Source organism: Nicotiana tabacum, chromosome 6 (assembly GCF_000715075.1).
Source record: "Nicotiana tabacum cultivar K326 chromosome 6, ASM71507v2, whole genome shotgun sequence".
NCBI lineage: Eukaryota > Viridiplantae > Streptophyta > Magnoliopsida > Solanales > Solanaceae > Nicotiana > Nicotiana tabacum.
Genome location: NC_134085.1, coordinates 197,315,950 through 197,340,486, shown reverse-complemented (window position 1 = coordinate 197,340,486; position 24,537 = coordinate 197,315,950). Strand labels below are relative to the sequence as shown.

At 38.5% G+C, this 24,537-nt stretch overlaps 1 protein-coding gene across 1 annotated transcript; it reads right to left on the bottom strand.

The window, feature by feature from the left end:
* Positions 1-377: 377 nt before the first annotated feature.
* Positions 378-2,476, bottom strand: LOC107785516 (uncharacterized). The gene is made up of 3 exons (XM_016606842.2): positions 2,248-2,476; positions 1,567-2,172; positions 378-1,351 (listed from the first exon to the last, which is right to left on the bottom strand). Exons 1-3 carry the CDS (start codon positions 2,474-2,476, stop codon positions 378-380), a joined length of 1,809 nt encoding a protein of 602 aa, XP_016462328.2.
* Positions 2,477-24,537: the final 22,061 nt, after the last annotated feature.

Sequence of the window (24,537 nt, the reverse complement as noted above, 5' to 3'; positions counted from 1 at the left end):
CTGAAATAATTAAATAAATCCCGTTTCGACTGTCCTTCAATTGGAGAAAACTCCCCACGCGCCCCGCAAGCGCGGTAAAAAGGAGGTGCGACAGCTCTGGCGACTCTGCTGGGGATAAAAGTGTAAACTGTAACCCAGAGCCATTGGTTCAGGGTTTAAAGAATTCGAGCTTAAAATATCTGTGTTAATTGGCTTTATTTACTATATGATTTTCAACTGTTTATATGCTAATATGCTAAATGTTGCTTTTTACCGCTTTAATATTATTTGAATTGTGAATATATACAACTGTTACGAAACCCCCTTCTTTCTGAGTCTTCTGAATTTATGGTGTACACGTAGCAAATAATTACCTAAGATATGATGGCATTCCCCAGTTACTTGCTTCCTTTATGGCATCCATACTCTTTATCATCATCCAATAACCCAAGTGCATAACATGCATCTCTAAAAGTGAGATGGCTATGATTGTTGATTCTTTTAAGATCGTCATAGGATTCTGGACCTTTAATAACATTAAACAACAATCTGAGATAATATAATTCACCTGTCCCAGGCGGAACAAAGAAAATTCTTCCAATGGAAAATACAGAAGTTCTTCTTTTCTCCCATCTTTTCAATTGTTTCTTCCAAACAAACTTAAGAGGGAACTCTGCATAAGTCAATTCTCTTGCTTCTGGCAATGTTTTATTTGTCTCAAACCAGCTTAAAAACATTGATTCCTGTACACTTGGTCTATTTGAAACATCATGAATTGGATCATCATCAGAGAATATAACATTTTGTTCATTTGGAAGATGAAAAGATAGTCTTTCCACAGGAGGTTCTCTATGGTGAATTGAAAATTTGAATATTCTCCAAGCAGCTTCACATGGTGATATGTATAGGCAATCATAATACATATTTATTTCATCAATATTTGATGAATCTTCCTCTTGCATACTTTGGGAAAAAGCAGCGGTAACACGATCATTTCCTTTGCTAATATACTTAAATAAATACTTAATGGATCTTGATTGATTGCACCATTCTACATTAATATGAGCATCATACTTAAGTAATAAGAACCGATTGTGAGGCACCACATACCTACTATCCAAGTCAATACCATCCTTTTTGATATTTCTACCATTATCCCTTCGTCTATAAACAGGATAACCCTCCTCATCAATTGTTGTTGACTCAACAAACCTTTCTGGAAAATGCTTGGTACATCTTCCGCTCTGCATGCAAAGAGAAGACTTTCTTGCAGAACCACACGGGCCATGCATCATAAAATTATGCACGGCCTTATAATAAACAGGATTGGCCAATTCATCTGGTATTTCAACAGAAATGATTTGATCAATATCTGCAGCAGTTGGATATTTATCACACTCGTGAAGAAAAATCAAGATGTGAGCATGAGGCAACCCTCATTTTTGGAACTCAAATGTATAAATCACTGCACAAAAAAGAATTTATTACACTTCATAAATATAATTGAAATATTCATTTTAAAACCTATTATCCTATGTAACATAAAAAGTAATTATTATTTTTTAGAAGTTGACTATGGCAATATACCTGCTTTTACTTTTCTAAAAATCTGATTGTCGCGTAAATCCTTTATCAAACGGTCCAATTTAATTTTGAATACCCTAGCTAAAATGTCTGGACGATCCTCAGGATTTAAGTCCCTACTTTCTACAAATCTACGAATCTCAGGCCACTTTGGATTGAAAGTAAAGGTGATGAAAAGATCAGGGTACCCAGCCCATTTGCATATTGCCATAGCATCTTGATAGTTTTGAATCATGTATCGTGCACCCCCTGTGAAGCTGGACGGTAGAATTATCCTTTTTTCTTGAGAAGAAGGATTAATTTCTCCATGCAAAACAGCATCTTGTAAGCTTTTATACATGTGACATCTCAACTTTTTTTGATTGAGCCTAATATACCTTAATCGAGAAGATTCGATCATTGTATATGCATCAACCAAGAATTGCTGAAATAATCTTCTAGAAGACACAATCGTCGGAACTTCATTATTCCTTTCTTGAATTTTATAAGCAAAGTACTCCCGAATGATAACACATTTCCTTCCTCCAGTTGATTCATCATCTCCCTCTAAAGGAATGTCCTCTCTGTATCCATCTTCACCATATGGAAATAGTAAAGGATATTGTAACCCTAAATAGGAAGCATTTAATTCATTTATCCTTTGTAGCTATCCGGATTGGGTTTTGATAATGATGTCCCTATCACATCTAGATAGTTTAAAATCTCCCACCACCAAAGCAGCAACTTCTGAAACCGTAGGCAAGTTATATCTTCTTTCATCGGTGCTCTTTTTTCCTATTAATCTGAGTCTAACATTGGAGCTTCTATCTTCTTGAAATCTATCTCTTACCATTCTAAATGTCTTTGCCAAAACATTGTTTCCATCAAGCATTTGCTTCAGATCATTAACAATCTCAACATGAAGTTTGTTCATGGTTTGGCCACGACTGCACAAAAATACATATATATGAAATTATTATATATTGTATTTTCATGAAAAATATATTTACGTGTTATAATTCATTTATGGTAGAATCCAAACCTCACAGCATGAATTCTATTTTGTACTTCATTTTCTGTATAATAAATATATAATTGTGCAAACTTCGGGTTGGATCCATCATGAGGCAATAGACTTCCGATTTGATGATAGTTCTGACCAGACAATTTGAATATTCTTGGTCCCCGCATATAATTGTTGCGGTTTTTTCCCAAGTGAACCTTATGGCCAATGTGAAAGATTGGGTGTTAGATTTTGGTGCCACTAGGCATATATGTGCTAACAAAAAAAAATTGTGTCTTACACCCAAGTTGAGGAGGGAGAAGAAGTTGTCTATCTTGTTGACTCAAGAACTACTCAAGTTTTTGGAAAAGGCAAAGTTCCTCTCAAACTCACATCTGGCAAAACTTTGGCATTGAATGACGTATTGCATGTTCCTAGTATCCGAGCCAATTTGGTCTCTATGAGATTATTAGGAAAAGTGGGGGTGAAGGTTTCTTTTGAATCTGATGCCTCATTTTGGAAAAAAGCTATTGATGTAGAATTAAATTCAATTTTACAAAATAAAACTTGAATTTTAGTTGATTTACCTCCGGGAGCTAAACCCATTGGTTGTAATGGATTTTTAAGAAGAAATTCAATCCGGATGGTTCCATTGATAAATACAAATCTAGACTTGTTGCAAAAGGTTTTACCCAAAAGCAAAATGTTGATTATTTTGATACTTATGCTCCTGTAACTAGAATTTCCTCAATTTGTGTTTTACTTGCCTTGGCTTCTATTTATAAACTTTTTATTCACCAAATGGATGTTAAAACTGCATTTTTAAATGGTGATTTGGAAGAGAAAATTTACATGGAGCAACATGAGAGTTGTATAGTGTCTAGCCAAGAAAATAAAGTATGTAAATTGCTAAAATCTTTATATGGTTTAAAGCAAGCGCCTAAACAGTGGCATGAAAAACTTGATCAAGTATTGATTAATGATGGTTTTTCATCAATTGAAGTAGATAAATATGTTTATACAAAATGTATAGATGGTACATGTATTATTATTTGCCTTTATGTGGATGACATGCTTATTTTTAGTTCTAACCTTGATTTGGTACATAAAACCAAATTTTTCTTGTCTTCTAATTTTGAGATGAAAGACATGGGAGAAACCAGTGTTATTTTAGGCATGAAAATTATAAGAGATGACAATAGTTTGATGTTGACTCAAGAACATTATGTTGAAAGAATTCTTAAAAAATTTGATAATTTTGATGTGGTACCTGTAAGAACTCCTTATGATGCTAATAGTCAATTAAAAAAGAATAAGGGAGATATTGTAGATCAAAATAAATATGCTCAAATTATTGGCAGTCTAATGCATTTGATGAATTTTACTAGACCTGATATTGCATATGTTGTGTGTAGATTGGGTAGATATACTCAAAACTCAAGTCATGATCATTGGAATGCATTAGTAAGAGTAATGAAATATTTGAGAGGTACCATGAACTATGGTATTAAATATAGTGGATTTCCCACTGTACTAGAAGGATACAGTGATGTTAACTGGATCTCTAATTCAGATGAGACAAAATCCACTAGTGGTTATGTGTTCACCCTCTGTGGGGGTGCTGTGGCATGGAAATCAGCTAAACAAACAATAATAGCTAGATCTACCATGGAATCTGAGTTTGTGGCATTGGAATTAGCTGGCAATGAGGCCGATTGGTTAAAGAACCTTTTGGTGAGTATTCCACTAGGAATTAAACTGACACCTTCTGTGTCGATGCATTGTGATTGCCAAGCTGCAATAGCCATTGCCAAAAATAAATCCTTTAATGGGAAGAGTAGACATATCCGATTGAGACATAATGTGATAAAGCAACTGCTGAAAGATGGAATTATTTCCATAGATTATGTGAAGTCAGAAGTGAATTTGGTCGATCCTCTGACTAAACCTTTGGGAAGAAAATTAATATCTGAAACATCGAGGGGAATGAGACTTTTGCCAATTTGAGTTATATCAACTATGATGGTAACCCAACCTATCTGATTGGAGATCCCATGGAGTAGGTTCATATGGGTGATAACAAGTCATTAGTTGATCAAATGTGCACTATTAAATTATATCCCTTCTTATGGTGTATGTGTGTATATAGTGCAAGTTTGCAAGGAATGAGAGGTTGAGTTATTAAACTCTTAATCTATTAATCCATAGCCTTTTATAGGTGGTGTATTGTGTTGCAGAATACACTTGATGGATGGACTTATATGAGTGTGGAATGAGGCCGCTCCTATGAAATTTATGGCAAAAAGTTTCTAGAGCACTCATGAAAATCAGGCGCGCGCATGGCCTATTAGCACAAAATTGCGTCAAACAACAAAGTGTGTACGGGTATAATGTGATAAATACGATATTAAACTTACAAAAGAATTCTTGGTTCATAGAAGTTTTAAACCTCACCAATTGTTCTGTAAGTTTAATCTTATTTTATCTAGGTCTGGTTCATAGTCCAAGAGACACCAAATTCGATGTATTATGCTCATTTGTGAAAACCCAGCAAATTAGTTTATTATTTCATTATTTTCTTTTTGAGATATGTGGGGATTGATGAAAAAATATATTTGATATCTCAAAAAGAAATACTTTAAAATTATGTCTAGATTCATTTTCTTACAATTATATTAATGAGTCATTATTATAGTAATTATTTTAAATATATTTGTAACAACTAATTTGATAAGTTTGAATTCAATTTTTGACAAACAAAATCTGGCAATTGAATGGTAATAACTTATACGTTACTTATGAGGCAACAATTATGTAGTCTTAAAGTTATAATTCTTAACGTTTTTTACCAATTTGATAGCTTTAATGGTTTTCATTTGTGTTTATATTCTTATACGTTACTTGTGTATGTTAACGTATGGTAATAAAAAATTTGAAAAGCCTTTATGGCTTGTAAGCTTTCTTGTCAGATAGTGGAGTTTTGTTTTGGCATTAAATCCTCAATGAATTTTATCGTTTTGTTTATTTCAGATGTCCATCTTTTTGGACTATATATAAAGCTATTTGTTTGTGTGGTCACTTTGAAAAGGAGTAAAATTAGTAAAACTTTTCTTCTTCTTTTGTTTGTGCTGGGTTTTCTTCTTATAAATCTTTGTTGTTTCTGCTCCTAGTTATACTAGAAGAGCTTGTTGAATCCTGGGGGATATGCCTAATATTATTCATCTCGGTGTGGACAAAATATTCTTAAGAACAGTGTCTTTGACACGCCTCTGTGAAACCAGCCTCACGCAGTACACCCCACTCTAGGAGTCAAGAAGCCCATTCCTTCGCTCGGCCCCGTGACCCAGCCCTGTGCTTGGAGAGGGCAGGCCAGAAATTAGCTACCCAAGTCCTGCCTTTTGACAGGCCCAACGAGGCCCAACAAGCTCTCATGAATTATGCCTTCTTTCTCACAATAATCATTCAACAAAATAAATTAACTCTTTTGATTTTCTTATTTAATTGATTTTCTATTTCAGATTTATAAATTAAAAACTTATCAAAAGCTTCATCTTTATTTCTCAACAAATAAGCTTTTGTATATTTAGAAAAATCGTCTATAAAAGTCACATAATATTTTTTCTCTCCTTCGTTATAGTTTATTTCAAGTCTCCTAAATCAGTATGAATTAAACTTAATAATTCAGATTCTCTAAATACTGAAGCACATGATTTCTTAGTTTGTTTAGCTTCTGCACAAACCTCACACTTATCAATTATCTTTGACACGCCTCAAGTTAAACCTTTTATTCTCCATAATCATCCAATTTTTCCAACATATACTTATTTTGAACCTTAATCTCCATAATTCCATAATTTAGGAATCTATTTTGAACCTTATTAACGTATATTAGTAATGTTTACTTATTACATAAATGGAAGATTCTTTTACACTTATAGCATTTAACCGTAGGTTTCAACTTTCTTTTACTACTTTGTTTCTTATTTCTCCCGCCCTCAATTGTTGCCCTTTGTGCTTGAAAAAAAAATTAAGTATACATGTGCCATTTATATAATTAAATATTGCTAATACGTAAATACCAGAATTATTATGTAAATATACCAAAAAATATTTCTAAGTAAATTCATAAAAACGGATGCAATATACATGATACAATTATTATTTGTATAACTAAAATGCTAGAATTATCCTATAAATATCCAATTATCCATTATTATACCTTTTATATAATTAAATATTAATTATATATGAAATATACTAAGAATCAATCCCGTGGGAGTCATATTCTTGCAATAAATTCAGAATAATTGAAATATAAATGGATTAAAGAACAATTCCACATTTTTTTATAATTATACCAACTATATAATGAAATAGTGATAAGTAAATGTGTAATATAACAGAATTATTCCATAAATATATATTCTCTTTATATCATTGTTATTATACCTGCTAAATTTCATATTCTTAGGTTATATTGATCTTATTTCCAACGCCTTGGATACACTTCAAATATTAATGAATATTTTAAAGTATTTTCTTTTAATATATTTTATCTTATTGTTCTTACTTTTCAATTCTTAGTGGTACTATATATCAATATACCTATTATATTCAATATGTATAATTTCATTATTTTCTCAACTGTTGATTGCTTTATACATGCTTTATACCAAGTTTATTTGTAAATAACGCTTATGAATGGAAAGGAATCATAGATATCCCAGTTTGTCTCAAGCGTGAAATATGGGATATAATTAATTAGAAATTGAATCGTTTCCGATAATTTAGTAACTGAAATGTGACTCATGGTCCAATATTATAGGTTTTGGCTAGGAATGTAGTTAATTAGTTGCCATATCTGTTAATTACTTATTGTTGTTGGAAGTCTGTAAAATTTTCTTAAATATTAGCTAATTATGTATTTTGCTCTAAAATAAAACTGGACCTTTGCTTCAGCTGGGCCAGATACCAGATGAAGCCCAAGTCAGTAAAAACCCAAACCAATAAGAATCCAACCCGGGTCCAACATCTTTATTTTTAAAAAAAAAAGGACATTCTTCAGACCAAACACTTAGCTTCCACCGCCTCTGTCTTCTTCCTTGGTGTTTCTAAATAAGAGAGGTCTGTTCTTCTTTGTGTTCTTCTCTACTAGCGTAGTTCTGGGTAGTGCACCAACAGCTTGAGACAAGTCCACCATGGTAGATGGAGCTGATATGAAGAGTCCAACATAAACAGATAGTGAGTGTACCAAATTCAAATCTATAACCAACATTTTATAGGGTAAAGTAGTATGGCGAAGCGGTATTATGCAACCAAAATCTACAAGCCGAAAATGACATAGTGATGGCTGCTTAATTATTAACGCGAACTCTTCATCCCACGCTGGTTCTTCATACCCAACAAATAAAATTTCATCAGAAACATACCTCGCAATATCTGAAACCTCATTAGCCAGCATAAAATTCTTATCAAAAATCCACAAACATAGACTCCTGTGAATATGAAGCAGTATGACATTTTCAAATGGATGTGTGACTTCAGCAGCGCTCACAATCTCTTTCAGCACTACATCCTCTCTGCTAGTCATAGGTACTAGAAAATTAGTTGTGTTCGTTTCAGCATCATTATCGCAAGCAATTGCCGCATCAGTTGGAGAGACATAGTTCTTGTCAATGGTTCGTCTGGGATGTCCATCAGGCACCTTGTCTTCCTCGGAATTGCCATCTTCTAAATCAGATTCATCAGCGAGTACCGTGGAGCAGCAATTATGAGACATTTTGTCGAACACCTGCCCTTTCTGAGGATTCCACCTTCTTAGTCATTAATTCATTACCAACTTGTAGCTCTTTAAGAATTTCAACTTCCATCAGCGATACCGTACATGGAATCGATATCAATATGCTTTTCTGGTAACTCACTAGGTTCAACATCCGCTTCATCATCTTGTAAGGTGCTAGTTGCCTTATCCGCCATTTCCTCGAGCACCTCGCATGCCAAGTTAAGGTTGTTGTTGTCTAAGTGTTTATTCCAATACTGAGGTGAGGGTGAGGTGCTAATGTTGCACCACGATGGAATAGCCGCAGCTCGTGCTAGAAAATTTTCCTCTAGCTTTCGCTGCTGGTAAACGGCTAAGCATCCACCAGATGCTTCTCTAGTTCGAGTGCGTTCTCTAGTTCGAGTGCGAAAACGTAGCTTCAGTTTCTCCTTAAAATGATTCCAATCAAAAAATTGTTTATTTCGAAACAACCAATCAAACCAAGCAAGAGCTTCGCCGTCAAGGTAGTGGTAAGGAAGAGGTTACCAGTCCTTCTCGGAGAAGCCAAGATAGGTGAAGTACAGCTCAGCCCGAAAAATCCAACCCTCTGGGTTTCCACAACTGAATCGATCTAACGCCACCATTGTTGGAGTAAGAACGATAAAAGCATCAATGTAACAAATTCTACAATCTCAAAGTATAAATGATAAGAACTAACCTCTATTACAATTACTAGTTGTCGGACTAACACTCAAATAGCAGCCTAACCATGAAAATACAGAAATTGAGATAGTTGTGGATATAAGAGAAGACACACAATTAGAAGAAGGGAGATGAGGAGCTTAGACTTGAGAAAGAGGTTGAGAGGGCTGTTGATATCCAATTTTTCCCTATGTATTTTTATACCCAAAACACTTCCAAAATAACATATATGTGCATATATAAGCACACCAAAAGGTTTTGGCATTTTAATGATTTTTAAACCAATTTATGGCCTATTTTTATACCATAAAATCCAATAATTATTCCCAAAGCTTGCCATTTTGGAGAATAATTTATTTTATTCTCATATTTATACCAAAATATATCCAGCATGATTTTTGCACATTTTTTACAAATTTGTTTGGTATTTTTAAAGCCAAATTGCATATAATTGTAATACTAGCCTCTTTAAGATTTAATAGCATTTTATAATTACAAAATTGATCCCAATATTTTTGAATTAATATTTATATATTATTAGTTGACTCAGTGCCTTTAATTTGCTTTGAAAATATTTTTACTATTTTTATAAAATAATAAAAGGAAAAATTGGCTATTTCAATTGTAGCCTCAATTCATTTCAATTATAACCCAAATTCCATTTCAATTTCAGCCTGAAATCAGCCCAATTTAGAACTCAATTGGACCAGCTCAATTCATTCAAACCCAACCCCTTGACCCATTTAATCCAACCCGCCCGGAATTCCTTTTAATCCAGGTCGTTGATCATTTTGATCAATGGCCACAAATGACCCTTTCCTTTTTAATTCTACCAACCCTAACCCTAATTTCTCTTAGACAGTCGCCTTTGAAACCTCTTCTCTCTCAAAACGCTCTCAAGCACTCAAAACCCTAATCGCCTCCCTCGTCTTCACCGACCATTATCTCGCCGGAGTCCATGGCTTTTCAGGCCATGGACGACCTGTGCTCACCTTCCTTCACTCCTAAGCCATGGGTGTTCGAGATTTCGAGGTTTGACCTCAACGTCGTTCGTTCAGATCTTCTCAGATCTATGGTTCTATGGCCTCTCCGGCCTTGCTCCGACGTATTCGAGCTTTAGAAGCCTAGCCATGACCATTTCTAACTCAAGACCAGACCTCTTCCAAGCCTTCTCGTTTCTAGGGTTTCAGAGAAACCCTAAAGCTATTCGAGGTTCCTTCCTCTTTTATTTACTTAGATCTGTGATGAATCCGTGCTATATTCAACGTTTTAAAGCTTTTCCCAAATTTTCTTTTCAAAATTAGTTCGCTTTCAATTTAGGGTTTTCGAAAAAATCTCAAAGTAACTTCTGACTCTTCTTCTTCTTCTTTTCTTTGTGTGAATCTGTCTGTACCACGCTCTTATGAGTTTTTCTTTTGTGTTGTTATGTTTGCCATACGATGCATGTTCTTCTATTTTTGTATTCTGTTCTTCCCTCTACTGGGTTCTATAAGCATGCTTTACATGTATATCTCGTATGTTCCTCTACTGTATTTTTTACTGAGCTTTTGCTCCTTGCTTACATTTACTGGACTTTGTTTGAACCCTAAGCATGTTTCATCTACTATTTTCCTAAACCCGTATCGCTTTTTCTTTTCTGAACTTGTTTGAGTGACAAGCTTTGCCTAAATGTATTCCCTGTGTTTCAAACTTGTTGTTCTCTCTGTTTGTTTCTCATAAGTCTCTGAAAGAGACTACTGAGCCTGTTCTATTTGTTGTTTTCTCATCTATGCATCTGATTCGAGTCAGAAACCCTAGTATTTGGGGGTTTTTGGCAAGCTTGACTTTGTGTTTGGACTAGGGTTCCATTCAGAACCTGGACTCTCTTTCAGACTCATTCTGAGTCTGTGAACCTAACCTTCCTGGGTACTCTGATTTCTTGCTAGTTTTACAACAACTCTCTCTTGTCTCACATGTCTGTATGCTTTTTATATGACAAATTCTCTTCTTGCAAAAGGCCTTTGGCCATTGATTCCGAGTTCCTTTTTTAAAAGGTTTGATTTTGTATTGTTGATTTTCTTTAAATTAAACCCTTCTCACCTTTTTCTGGTTGGATTTATTCACACTAAGATTCGAATCCTGATTTTACTGGCTGGTTGATTGCTTGTCTTTCCTTGTTTGACCTAAACCGTGTACTATTAAACTGTTTCCTTAAATAGGTTTCTGTGTATTTGCCCCTGTTACATTGCCTCAGAAAAGATTGTTTAAAACAAATCCTTTCCTTATTTATTTTGCCCGTTTGAATCAAATCCCTTAACCAAAGGGAAACAGCTTGTGATTGATTTCAAAACTATTCTCTTACCCTTTTTTTTACTCACCTTCTGCACTATAAAAGGTTTTTTTTGACACATTCTTTCACAAACTTTTCTGCACAAAAACACAGGCTTTTACACATTCGAATACTGAGTTCTTTCACAAAAAAAATTCTACTCTCTTCTTCTACTTTGTGCTTTCTGAAATAATTTTGAGCTCTCTCTCTCTAAAACTCTCAAGTGTTCTGCTGAACCTAAGTCTGCTCCTGCTGTGTTTACTTGCCGTGATTGCTTTATTGTTCTGCTTGTTCTTACTTTGCAACTGGTACGTTATTCTTAGTTGAATAATGCTTCTTCATTATGTGTTTACTTCCTAGTCTGTTATGTTCTTCTTTACTATGTTTCTGCAACCCTGTTGTACTTTTCTTATGTGAACTCCCTTTCCCTTTTCCCCTTTGTATGTGAGTATAGTTCCAGCCATAACAGCACTTTGATATTGTTGTCTATGACTCTGAACTGGGTTCTTTGAACCTCCTAACTCAATCAATTCCCATTCCCTTCTCCCCTTTATGTGCTTGAGCCTGGACCTGAGTCTGGTGGTGTCCTAATCACCATCCAGACCTAGGTTTGACCCTCAAGGGTCTGCTCCTAACCTGTTGACCAAACAAATGGTCAGGGGTGTGCCAGTCTGCACCTGTGGCTGGGTATGACCACCATTTGTTATGGCTCCCCAATTCCTTTTCACTTTGCACTTACTTCTAGCTCTAAGTTCTGCCCCTCTCTTGCAAGCCATGCTTTGGGACTCTTGAGCTCCCACTGAACTTGGATGCCTGAGGATTGGTTATTCCGCACTGCACTATTCCAATTCTAAATGGTATCCTGAGTGTAAGCAATGCCGAGAATCCTTGATATTCCTTGGAACTTTGAAACACTTTGGATAAAGAGAAGGCTTTGGAAATCCAGAATTGGTTAATCACATGTTATTGGACATTAAGATTGAATTAAGCTGCTCGGATCTAGCTGTTAGTTTTTAATATATTTATTTTCTTTTTTTTTGGTCTGTAATAATTTGTATAAAGAATTTGGGGAATATAGTAAAAGGGTGTGGGAGGGGTTTTGCATTCTTGCATCAGTAAGGGTAGAAACCATGCTTTAGGATATTAGTTTTTTTTTTTAGAAATCCTGCCTATAGGATTGTTCAATGTTTATGATTCCACATCACTTAGAGACCATGCCTATAGGGTCAACACTTCATTGTGCTACAAATCACATAGAAATCATGCCTATAGGACTTAACGTTCATGTAATCAATGCATATAGAGATCATGCCTATAAGGAATGCATATGCATTAGGCAAACTGTAGGGTTAATTAACACAATCATCTTTTACAAGTTCAATAACAGGTTTTAAAAGTCAAAATAGATATCATGACTATAGGATTTGCATCAAACTCGCCTGATTCGCTTAAAGTAATAATGATCTATTAACTGGTCCTTAATGTCTTAATACAGCAACGATTTCAGAAGTCTTAATTCATTGACAAAAACTCTCTTGACTTAGTATGCTTTTAAGTCCCTCAAATTGGCATTTTTTTCTGAAACAGTTTTTTTCTAAACGTTCTGCCTAAACGTTTTACTCAGACCCTGAAATTGTCTTTTAAAACAGTTGCAACTTACCCTTTCCTTAGATATTTCTATCTCTGAAACTCTTTCACAACCATTTCTGTGTTTTATTTTTACTACAGTCTATACTTTATTTTCGAAACTCCTCTGCATTAGACTACTTTTTCCTGAAACCAGTACCTTTTAAATCACTCGCTTGAAATACCTTAATATCTGACAATTGGATCCAAGTTTCCTAATGAAGACTTTCTATCTAAACATATGGGTTGAACCAGTCCATTCGCTGTTTAAGTTTAGTTTAAAGACCAAATCAGTATGTGCCAAGACATGCTAAACTAAGTGTTTGTTTGATTAAGGGGTTTACTTGAGCCTTACCTATTTGTTTTGTTCACTCTTATATTTGTTACTTGTTTTGTATGTCGCAATTAGAATTTTATCCTTTGAACTCCATATATGCCTATATCCCTTTCCTTCCCCTTTAGGATTAGAAGTCCTGATACCTCGGACTGATAGGTTGGGACGAGTACTAGCATGCAATAAGTAAACGAGACTGATCGCGTTTAAATACCTTAACGGGGTGGGGAGGGTAGAATATGGATATGATGACCGATGCGTTAATATCACGTGCGACCCCTCTTCTGAGGAGTGATCGCTGGGTATTGCATTGAAGTGATCCATATTAATTATAACTTAGGACTCCCCTCCCATTATTTGCTTTCATCTCTTCTTGTAAAACTGTTCAAATCTCTTTTTTCATGAATTTCTGCCCTCTCTACTTACCTTCGAAAATTTCCAACTTGGTCGCAATGTTATGTGCGAATCCTTATTTGAGCCTTGATTATTTACTTGTAAAGTCACAATTGTAACATGGCCGGGAACCACACTAGTGGATCTTGAGGGATGCCTAACACCTTCCCCTCGGGATAATTTCTAGCTCTTACCCTAATCTTTGGTCTCTTCATCTCAAACCCTTCTTAAAGTGTCCTAATGCACTATAATCATTAGGTGGCGACTCTTCAAATTCTAAACCCAATTCTCGAAAGGGGATAGAGTTGTTCTCCCACTGTTGTATACTCGATTTCTGACCCCGCGATTAGAGAAAAAGGGGGTGTCGACAGCATGGCGACTCTGCTGGGGATTTTCTTTAGGCTTTTACCATTGCATGTTGCTTGTGACTTTACTATATCATTAATTGCTTTATTTACTGTCTTTTATTCTTTCACTACGAAACTGACTTGGCTCTTCATGTCTTTTCTTTCCTTTAGCTGCTTTCCTTTATTGCTTTATTTTAATGATGTTGTAATTACTGCAATTATTGTAATCATTTTATCTTATGAACATGAAAATACATGTCAATTTGTTTCATTCTTGTAAACTGCATCTTCAACATCATATTCCACTCGTGCCAAACAAACACCATTGCAATGCTTATAATGAGTGGTTGCGCTCTTCCAATATTATCACCCTTTAAATTCGGCAAAGGCATATTTGCGGTAAAACCAGTCGATCAGCAGTGCAGTCGATGGTTCCGTGTCTTTCCCTCTTGAGTTGTCCGCTCAAGGGTACCTGTCTAATACCCCAATAGAAACCTTACTCTGTCTAACTGTGCATGCATCATGGTCAAACCTAGCCGAGTCAGTTATGTTGTCCACATAATAACTCATTAAGATAGTCTTGTCCAAAGTCCATCGTGTTTCCCCGAAACCCAAACGGACACCTACATGTTCTGTGCATTTATTTGGAGAACTAAATGCTTTTTATGCTAATTGTTGGTTTAAAAAGTCGAGTCTGGCAGGGTAAGGGTCTAACACTCTGTTTTGCAGAAAATGAAGCACGAAGTCCCCAGATTTGGCATGGTCACCAACATTCATCCAAGGCTGCTGAATTGGTGGGAAGATCTTCACTCTAGTGATCAGACACTCGTACGCAAATACTTAGGGAATCTGCCTTCTCTTCTAAAAATCCAGCCTGACAACAAAATCATAGAGGCTGCAACTCTATTCTGGGATAGTGACAGGTCCTTATTATGCTTTGGGAACCTTGAAATGACTCCTTTTCTCGAAGAAATAGGAGGCTTAGCTGGTATTCCTTGGGAGACTCCGGGTTTGCTTATGCCAGAGAATCGCAAGGGTAGGGGTTTCCTTAAGATGATGGGACTGAAGAAGAACCCAGACTTGACCTGTTTGAAAGACTCCTAATCCCATTCGACTATCTGTACGAGAGGTACGGCCATAGCAAGTCATACCGCACCTACTCAGATGAATTTGCCCTCACCTCACTGGGGCATATTCACAGAAGGGTCTTCGTATTCATGTTTTGTTTCCTGGGGATGATAGTGTTCCCTATGAAGAAGGCTAGGATCCACACCAGATTGGCCATGGTAACTAAGACTCTGATGGAAGGAATCGGCGGACAGCCTTTCAGCATAGTGCCCATGATTGTTGCTGACATATACCGGGCTCTGGACAGCTGTCAGTTAAAGGCCAGTCATTTTGAGGGATGCAATTTATTACTTCAGCACTGGCTTATGGAGCACCTTCAGAAAGGAGAACACCGACAAGAGATCTTACGCAGAGACTGGGATGATCATATTGCCTTCCACCAGCCAAGGCGTATGAATTATATGCCTAACATGTTCGCTCAGCCAGAGGACGCTCGAGGATGGGTGGAGCTATTTGAGAATCTAAAAGAAGACCAGGTACAGTGGATGGTCAAATGATTCCCTATGGAAGAATTCATTGTTCGATCCCGAGACGCACCGTTTCTCATACTCATTGGTCTAAGAGGAACTTATCCCTACGTTCCCCTCCGAGCCATGAGGCAGGTTGGAAGAAAGCAAATCATACCAAGGGTCAACAAAATGAGTCACTTTAGGGCCGATTTCCAGGACGATGATAGCCCTCACAAATGCCAAGCTCAACACATGTGGCATTGCAAGCTCGTTTTGGGGAAAGAATCTATTGAGCCAGACAGGTATCATGTTGGTTGCGTGCCGCATTATTCGGGTTGGTTGGAAGATAATCACAATGGTATGGGTCAGCCCGGGTTCATTCACGAACACAGAATCATCGAGGAGAAAGCTGAAGCACGGGTTAAGTACAATCAACTGCGTAAGAGGATTCGAGAGTGTGAAACTGAGCATCGGGAAATACAAGAATCCCATCAGAAGTTGATCGAGGAATGGAAGGATATGGCTGTCAGCGCCAACAAGCGACTAGGCTATCTGGAGTGAGGTCTAGTGGAGCTAGAAGGAAAGTTCCTCAAGAGGATTGAAGATTGTCGAAACGCTGAAGGGAATGCAGGCGGACATTTGGCCCAAGCTTATCTGCTGCTAGGACTGCGCGAGCTGGTGAATCTTTTCGAGGGGGATACCGAATTTGGGGAAGGTCCGTCTGGGACCAAGTAGTTAGGAGTCTTTTATTTTGCTTCTAATGATGTAATAAGGCCGATGACCACTAGTGACATTTTATTTTCCATTATTTAGCGTCGATTTGGATTCGTCTTATTTCTTATCAATAAAATGAGGCATTTAGCATTATAAGTTCTCCAAGTTAATTTGTCGCTAGGCCTACCTCAGGCACAACGAGGCACCCAAATTAGGACGCGATTTATATTCTTGCACAATGTGTTTAAATATTGCAACATTTTCTTCTCATAACCTGCACTAACTTGTTACCTTTTTGCTTTTCTTTATTTTTTATTCCCCTCCCCAAAGGTTAGTTCATGCATTCTGGCACCATCATCATATAGTACGAGATCAAAGGGCCCTCCACCTCCTCCTCCTCCGAGTCCTATCCAAAACAAGAGCAAAGGTAGAATGGGAAATTCAAGCGCCAGAAAGGAAATTGAAAGAATTGAGATTCCTCAGGGTACCCCGGTTGCTAAGGAAACTGTTGCCCAACTTGAGCAGAAACTGTTGAAGTTCCAAGAAGAACTGGATCAAGTTCGGAACTTGGCAAATTTATCATTCACTCTCATCGGTCCTGATGTCAACTTCCCAAATGCTCAAAATCCCGCACCTCCACAGAACACCCCACAACCACAGATGCAACCCACCCATGCTCAACATTGCAACACATGCCACACTCCACTACCCATTCCTGAACCACTAAACACCACAAACGACCATCCCCCACAACACTCCCATCTACATAGATACCAATACCCCACTACACTCAACCAATCTCAAGTGCACCTGAGTCTGATGACAAGGACTCTCTTATCAGAAACTTGGCAGCAGAACTCAAAAAATTGACCAGCCGAGTCCAGGGCATGGAAGGAAACAAAGGCATAGAGGGGCTGAATTATGAGGACCTCTGCATTCAGCCAGATGTTGAACTTCCAGAGGGATACAAACCTCCCAAGTTCGAAATGTTCGATGGAACGGGAGATGCCAGAGTCCATTTGAGGACATATTGTGATAAGCTGGTCGGAGTCGGAAGGAATGAGAAAATCCGTATGAAACTCTTCATGAGAAGCCTGAAGGAGGATGCTTTATCCTGGTACATTAGTCAGGACCCCAAGAAATGGACGAGCTGGGTAGGTATCGCATCGGATTTCATAGATAGGTTCCGATTCAATACAGAGAATGCACCAGATGTATTCTACATCTAGAATCTGAAGAAGAAGCCTACCGAGACATTCCGCGAGTATGTTACCCGTTGGAGATCAGAGGCTGCTAAGGTCAGGCCGGCCTTAGAAGAGGAACAGATGAACAGATTCTTCGTCCGAACTCAAGACCCACAATATTATGAGAGGTTGATGCTGATCGAGGGCCAAAAATTCTTCGATATCATCAAGCTGGGAGAAAGAATTGAAGAAGGCATTAAGAATGGTATGGTTACTAATCTTGAAGCATTGCAGGCCACCAATAAGACTTTACAGTCTGGTGGCACGTCCAAGAAGAAGGATGTCAATGCCGTGATGGTCGCACAGGGATCCAAATCACCAATAAAATACCACACCTACCCGTCACCTCCACTTACATATAAGCCTATCCCGAATTACCAAGCACCCGCACCCTCTTACCAAAATCCACCACCTGTTTACCAATCATCTCCACCTCCCGCATATCAATCCACTTCACCCTGATACTCTCAACCTGCACCTTTTTACCAAGCTTATAATGCCCAACCCCCTCACTACCAATCACCGCCCACTCGCCAAAATTTCCCTAGACCCAGACCAAATTTTGATCGCAGACCTCCCAGACAATATACAGCCATCACTGAGCCAATTGACCAGCTGTATGAGAAACTTAAAGCTGCTGGTTACGTCTCCCCTATCCCTGCCATAACTCCAAAAAATCCTTCCTAGTGGATCAACCCTAATAAGACCTATGCGTACCATTCCGGCATGAAATGTCACACCATTGACGAATGTCGCTCATTGAAGGACAAGATTCAAACAATAAGGTTATCATAGCAAAGGAGCCTGCTCCTAATGTCCGCAACAACCCTCTGCCTGATCACAGAGGTGGGGACATTCACATGATCGATATCGAAGATGACTGGGACCCCAAGGGATCGATAGGACTGATTGTTGAGGATGATGAGCCAAAGAAACCAGCAGTCACACTTAACCTGACTGTTGTGAAGAACCAGCCCTCCAGGGACGATGAAGTAAACATGTCTATACCTTTCGAATTTGAAGCACCTTCTTCTACGAAGGTGGCCGGGCCAATTGAGGTTGAGTTTGGAGTTCCAAAGGCACCTGTACCCTTTGAAGTTGTTGTGTTACCCCCGAGGGCGCCCATTCCCGTAGCAATGTCAGACGTAACACCGTTCCACTCGAATATAATACCATGGGATTACACTGCTGAAGCAAGGAGGAAAGGAAAGACCAAGACGGGAGAAGCAATTGTTGTGCAGGGTATGACTAGAACAGGCAGGGTTTACACTCCAGAGCACCTAGCTGAGTCCAGTAAGCAAGCCTCGGGACAGACTACTGAAACTTGTCCCGATGATCTTTGGAGGAAAATACAAGCTAAGGAGTATTCGGTCGTGGAACAGTTGAACAAAACACCAGCACAAATCTCCATCCTAGCTCTCCTACAAAGCTCTGACGTGCACAGAAATGCCTTGATGAAGATATTAAGCGAAGCTTATGTGCCCAGCAACATAACTGGGGGTGAAATGGAAAATATGGTAGGACAAATACTGGAAAGCCACAAAATCACCTTCCACAAAGATGAACTGCCGCCGGAAGGACTGAGTCACAACATGGCCCTACACATCATCGTGCAATGCGAGGATTACTTTATCACTAGAGTCTTGATCGATGGAGGCTCCAGCCTCAACATCTGTCCATTGATAACTCTTAGAACATTGGGAAAGAGCTTGCATGAGATCAAAGATGGGGCCATCAATGTCAAAGTCTTCAATGGGTCCCAAAGGTCTACTATAGAAGAGATCAGCCTATGCTTGCAAATGGGTCCAACCTGGTTCGACGTTGACTTTCAAGTGATAGATGTCCTAGCATCTTACAATTTGCTGTTGGGACGACCATGGATCCATGCCGCTGGAGCTGTAGCATCGACCCTGCATCAGGCAGTGAAGTTCGAATGGAATCACCAAGAGGTGATCATTCATGGCGATGGTAGCAACCTCATATATAGTCGCCAGACCATCCCGATGATTGGAGGAAGAAGGAGAATAGACGGAGAAACATACCACCACATTGAAAGAGTCAATGATGTAGACAAATATAAATGGTGGGATAACAAGATTGAAAGTATCCTGAATTGGTGTGGATACGAACATGGAAATGGACTCGGCAAAAACCTCCAGGGAATCGCCAAACCCATCAAGCTGAAGAAACATGGCACTACATTTGGTTTGGGGTATGAGTACACTTGGGAGGAGTTCAATCACTGGTCTCCACCATGGCGCGGTCCCTACTACCCACTGGAGCACCCGATCCTCACCTAGAGCAGACTTTCCAACCGGCGGATACTATATATGGGTCGGAGGAAGATGAAGCATTGGCAGCCGTGAAGAATCTGTTCCTGGAGGATGATGATATGGATTGCAGTGTTATTTTCGAGGAGGAAAGAGAGGAAGGCCCTTCTATACAAGTTGTGAACCGAGGAGAGCGCCTCAGCAATTGGTCAATCAGAACCACCAGGGCTCGGAAAGCTTCGGGGTAGCAAGGCTAAACAAAAGCACCATGCATCACATTTTACTTTTTACTAGCTGATTTTATTTCCGCATTGTCTTTAATTCTGAAAAGAGCTATGATACTCAAAACAATTATGAATCTAATCGAAGCATTTCAGTTTATTATATATCTCACTCTTATTATTTTCCTATCATTCACTTTATTTTACACAGCATTACTATTACTTGCCTTGATGATGAACCAACGGTTGTGACTTGCAACGAGACAACGCAACAAACAGATACGGACTCAGAAGAGGATGATATACCAGAAGAGGCCGTTAGAGAGTTGAGAATTTTGAAAATAGGCCTAAGTCTAACTTGGATGAAACTGAGGTCGTTAATCTGGGAGATACAGAGAATGTCAATGAAACGCACATCAGTGTTCACCTGTCACCATCAGAAAAGAAAGAGTACAAGGAGTTCCTAAAGGAATATGAAGACATATTTGCCTGGTCATATGATGATATGACTGGTCTTGTCACACCTCCTTTTTACGCACCCGAGGGGCGCAGGGGAGTTTTTTTCCAATTAAAGGACAACCGAAACGGGATTGGTTTAATTATTTCAGAGTCGCCATTTGGGAGATTTAGGGTGTCCCAAGTCACCAATTTTAATCCCGAATCGAGGAAAATAATGACTCTATATTACGGTCTGCGTACCAGAAATCCACATAAGGAATTCTGTTAACCCGGGAGAAGGTGTTAGGCATTCCCGAGTTCCGTGGTTCTAGCACGGTCGCTCAACTGTTATATTTGGCTTATTTATCTGATTTTTAATACCATATGAACTTATGTGCAAATTTTAACTTTTGACCGCTTTATTGTTATTGTTTTTACAAGAATGTGAACATCGCTTAAAACACGTCTTTGGACTGCGTCACATGAAATGCACCCACAATCCGGAACGCATTTTATTTGATGTTTTGAGATTTGGCTTTGGGTCGCATGAAATGCACACCCGAACTTAAGCAAGTAAATTATTAAACACGCACCTAAAGAGACTATCGCGTTATTATTTTGTGGAGGCCGTGAAATTCGCTAAACGACCCTCCTGAATTCTAAGTAATTTTAAACAAGTATTTACTGAGGGCCCCGCAATTTGTATTTTTATTCGGCGAGGCTCATCTCATCCTTATTTTTTAAAATGAATTTGCAACGTCATGGACACGCGTCTCGAACCACGTCACAATCAATGTACCCGTGATTAGAAACACATTTCGATTCCGTTGAGATTTGGATTTGGGTCACATCAATGTGCACCCGAGTTTACGAAGGTAAGATTTATTAAGGCGCGTCCTAAAGAGTCTAACGTATTGTTATTTTAGGAAGGTTGTGAGATTTGCTAAACAACCCGTCCTGGAAACTAAATGCTTCACTAATATACATTTAACAAGGGCCCCGCATCTGCGTTTTGTTTATTTTTATCGAGGCTCATCTCGTTGTTATTTTTAAAGGATACCCTATAGCAACTAAGTTTCTTGTCGTGTTTGTCTCTATCAATTGAAAGCAGTAAATAGCCTTAGTTGATTATAAAACCGGATTTAAAGTGCTTTTACAGAATAATAAAACGTGACTGCACTTATGGACAACTAGCTGCAAATTATGGGCCCAAACCTAGCTCATGCGAGATGGCCAGACTTGGGCCCTGTTTTTCCGATACAGGCCTAACTGATTTTTCGATTTGGGCTCGGCCTTCCTGAGGTTGAGGCCTAGAACTGATTCTTTGTTCTTTATCAATTTATATGTGACAAACTAGCAAAGGGGAAAGAACTTTAACTCATGTGGATAGTTTTCCTATTTTGGCCTACATTATAGAATGTACTACACCATCAGACTAAGTCTAAAATACAATCTATTACCCTGGGAATGTTTTTTCACCTGACAGCATACATACATGACTATCATTCATTAACCTACATTGATATACTGAGCATGTAGGCTACTTCTATTATACAAACAAAAATGTAACTATTTTATGACATTTAATGTAGCAGTTCATGTATACATAAAAACAATCTGCAGGTCCTCTCTTTTGCATTCATGCTCAAACTCTCAGTTACATTGGTGGTATCAACTGTGTACCTGGTAAGGAAAGGAAAGGAAGAAGGAGAGTGATCAGTTGAGTAGTGTGCAGTAATCACAGCATCAACAGATACACAGCAACAGCACAGCAACAAACCAACAACCAAGATTGTTTTCCACAGTGCACGAACAACCAACAATGATTCCCAGAATAAATGAAACCAACAAATAGTCGAGTGCCAAACCAATAATTCCAGACGAAGAGTAATGAACACCAGAAGTAAAAGAAGTTCAATGCAGCAAATACCAACAGTTCAGCAACCAACAAACAGCTCAGTCACGGCAGACGACAGAACTTGGCCAAGACAGCTTGACCAATATGAATTCTTGTTCAACTTTCAGATGGTGTTTGGTTACAATCTATTTTGAAACTAACTTATGTTTTTCGGCTTTCTTTAAACTCAGTAAACCTCTCTTCAGATTAAAACTCTAGCCTTAAGACTGAAAATTTTCACTTTGTTTTTCTCTTTTTCTGAAGACTAAAAAGTCCAGCCCCGTTTAAGTTATCAAATGGCCTATTTATAAGCCACATGACCAAGGGCAGCTAAGCTGCCTCCCTCCTACTTGCAGACTGCCCATACCCCTTAACTCCCCATGCCTAAAGGCATCTTTCTTGGAATCCTTAATCAGCCCCCATGCCCTGTCTATATTACTCTAATCAAGGGTTATGGGTTTAGTTAAGTATTCAATTAATTCCCATACTCTTAGGTCTGGTCCCCCATTAGCATTAATTTAATCTTATTTTAACTACCACTTGACACATTCTAAAATTATCCCCTAATCAGACCCTGTCTTATGCCAAGATTACCCTTACACCTTGCATATTACTGTATTACCCTAACTCTTAATAGTTAGTATATAGACCTCTCTAATTTCAGCCAATACCTGACTACTAGCTAATTAAACTCAAACTGCTTTCAGGCTGATTTGTTAGATTTCTGAAGCTAATTGCCAATTCTCTGCCTAAGTTCAGGCAATGATTCAAGCTTTAAGCAAACAAGGGTGTCAATTAAAGGGTACAAGTTGGTCATGCCGATACAAGTAACACCAACAAGAAACAGGCATAGTAATCAATACTGAAATGTAGACTCATTTAGATGACTACACAAGCTATAACATCTTTCAAGTGAATTCAGTTGACGACACTTATTTAGATGACTATACAAGCTATAATACACAGCAAGCAACCAATAAAACCAACAACCAACTCATTATTAACTTAAAACGTACACACATGGACAGACGAGTCGCGGAACAAACAAACCAGAACACGAACGACAGATAGATTTTAGGAGGGCAAAAGAAAAAGGAAAAATACCTCAGAAAAATGAAACTAAGATCGATTCAAGTTCGAACTCGGGCCAGGTGATTTTGGGGTCTAATGGACTTTAACCGAAGCGTTCTCAACTGAGAACACTTCGGTAAAAGTCTGCTAGGCCCTGATCTTGCCACTGATTCGGACAAACCCATAGATCTGAATCCTAGGGCTCTTGAGGTTCGATTTGGGAACCGTTCAATCCCTGTCAGATTCGAACGGAACCAAAGCCACTCCGGGGGTGAGGGAGGTCAGGAGGGGTTGTGGTGTGAGTTTGGGGTCAATCGGTGTAGATCTAGTTTTTGCTCGAATCTTCGTTTGAAGATTCGAGAAGATTCGGAGTGATTCGAGGTGAACGGTTGACAGATTCATGTTCGGGGTGGTTGGGTGCATCGGGGGTGTTATTTTGGTGGTCATCGGAACCATGGTTACCGGGCTCACGGGGGAAACCTAGGCTGCTAAGGGTTTGAGAGGAAAGGGGTTCTGGGGAAGATGGTGAACAGTGGCTGAAGGGGGGTACGGCTTGGGGCGTGGGGGTAAGGGTCGAGTTTATATATGGGGAGGCTGATTGGATCTGAGCCGTTAGATCAGATGATCTCAACGGCTTGGATCTGAGGGTGGAAAATGAGACGGGGTCGTTTGATAGTTAAACGGGGTCGTTTGGTTTAAGTGAGGGGTTGGGTCACGGGTGCGTGTGTGGACCGTTGGATCAAGAGGCTCAGACGTCTCAGATCATTTCGCCTGAAACGGCGTCGTTGAGGTGAGTTGAACAGCCTGATCTGGACCGTTCCTTTGAATCAGATCAACGGCTTCAAATGGGGATGACGATACGACGTCGTTTGAGTCCTTGTTTGGGCAGGCTGGATTTGGACTGGGTCTGAGTGCCGTTTTTGGGCCCCCTTTGTTTCAATTTCTGGGCCCAAATCGATTTTAATCCTTCACTCTTTTGCTTTCTTCTTTTTTTTTTCATTTTTCTTTTAAAACAAAATAAAATAATAGATAATAAAACAACGAAATTAAAACTAAACAACAATGTAACATTTTAACACAATTATCACAAAA

What these genes read in the sequence shown, in the direction of transcription:
- LOC107785516 (XM_016606842.2), bottom strand. Translation starts at nt 2,476, where the DNA reads ATGAACAAACTTCATGTTGAGATTGTTAATGATCTGAAGCAAATGCTT. An exon ending in AGATTTTAAACTATCTAGAT is followed by an intron (nt 2,173 to 2,247) that starts GTGATAGGGACA and finishes CTTCCTATTTAG; the next exon opens with GGTTACAATATCCTTTACTA. An exon ending in TTTTAGAAAAGTAAAAGCAG is followed by an intron (nt 1,352 to 1,566) that starts GTATATTGCCAT and finishes CAACTGCTGCAG; the next exon opens with ATATTGATCAAATCATTTCT.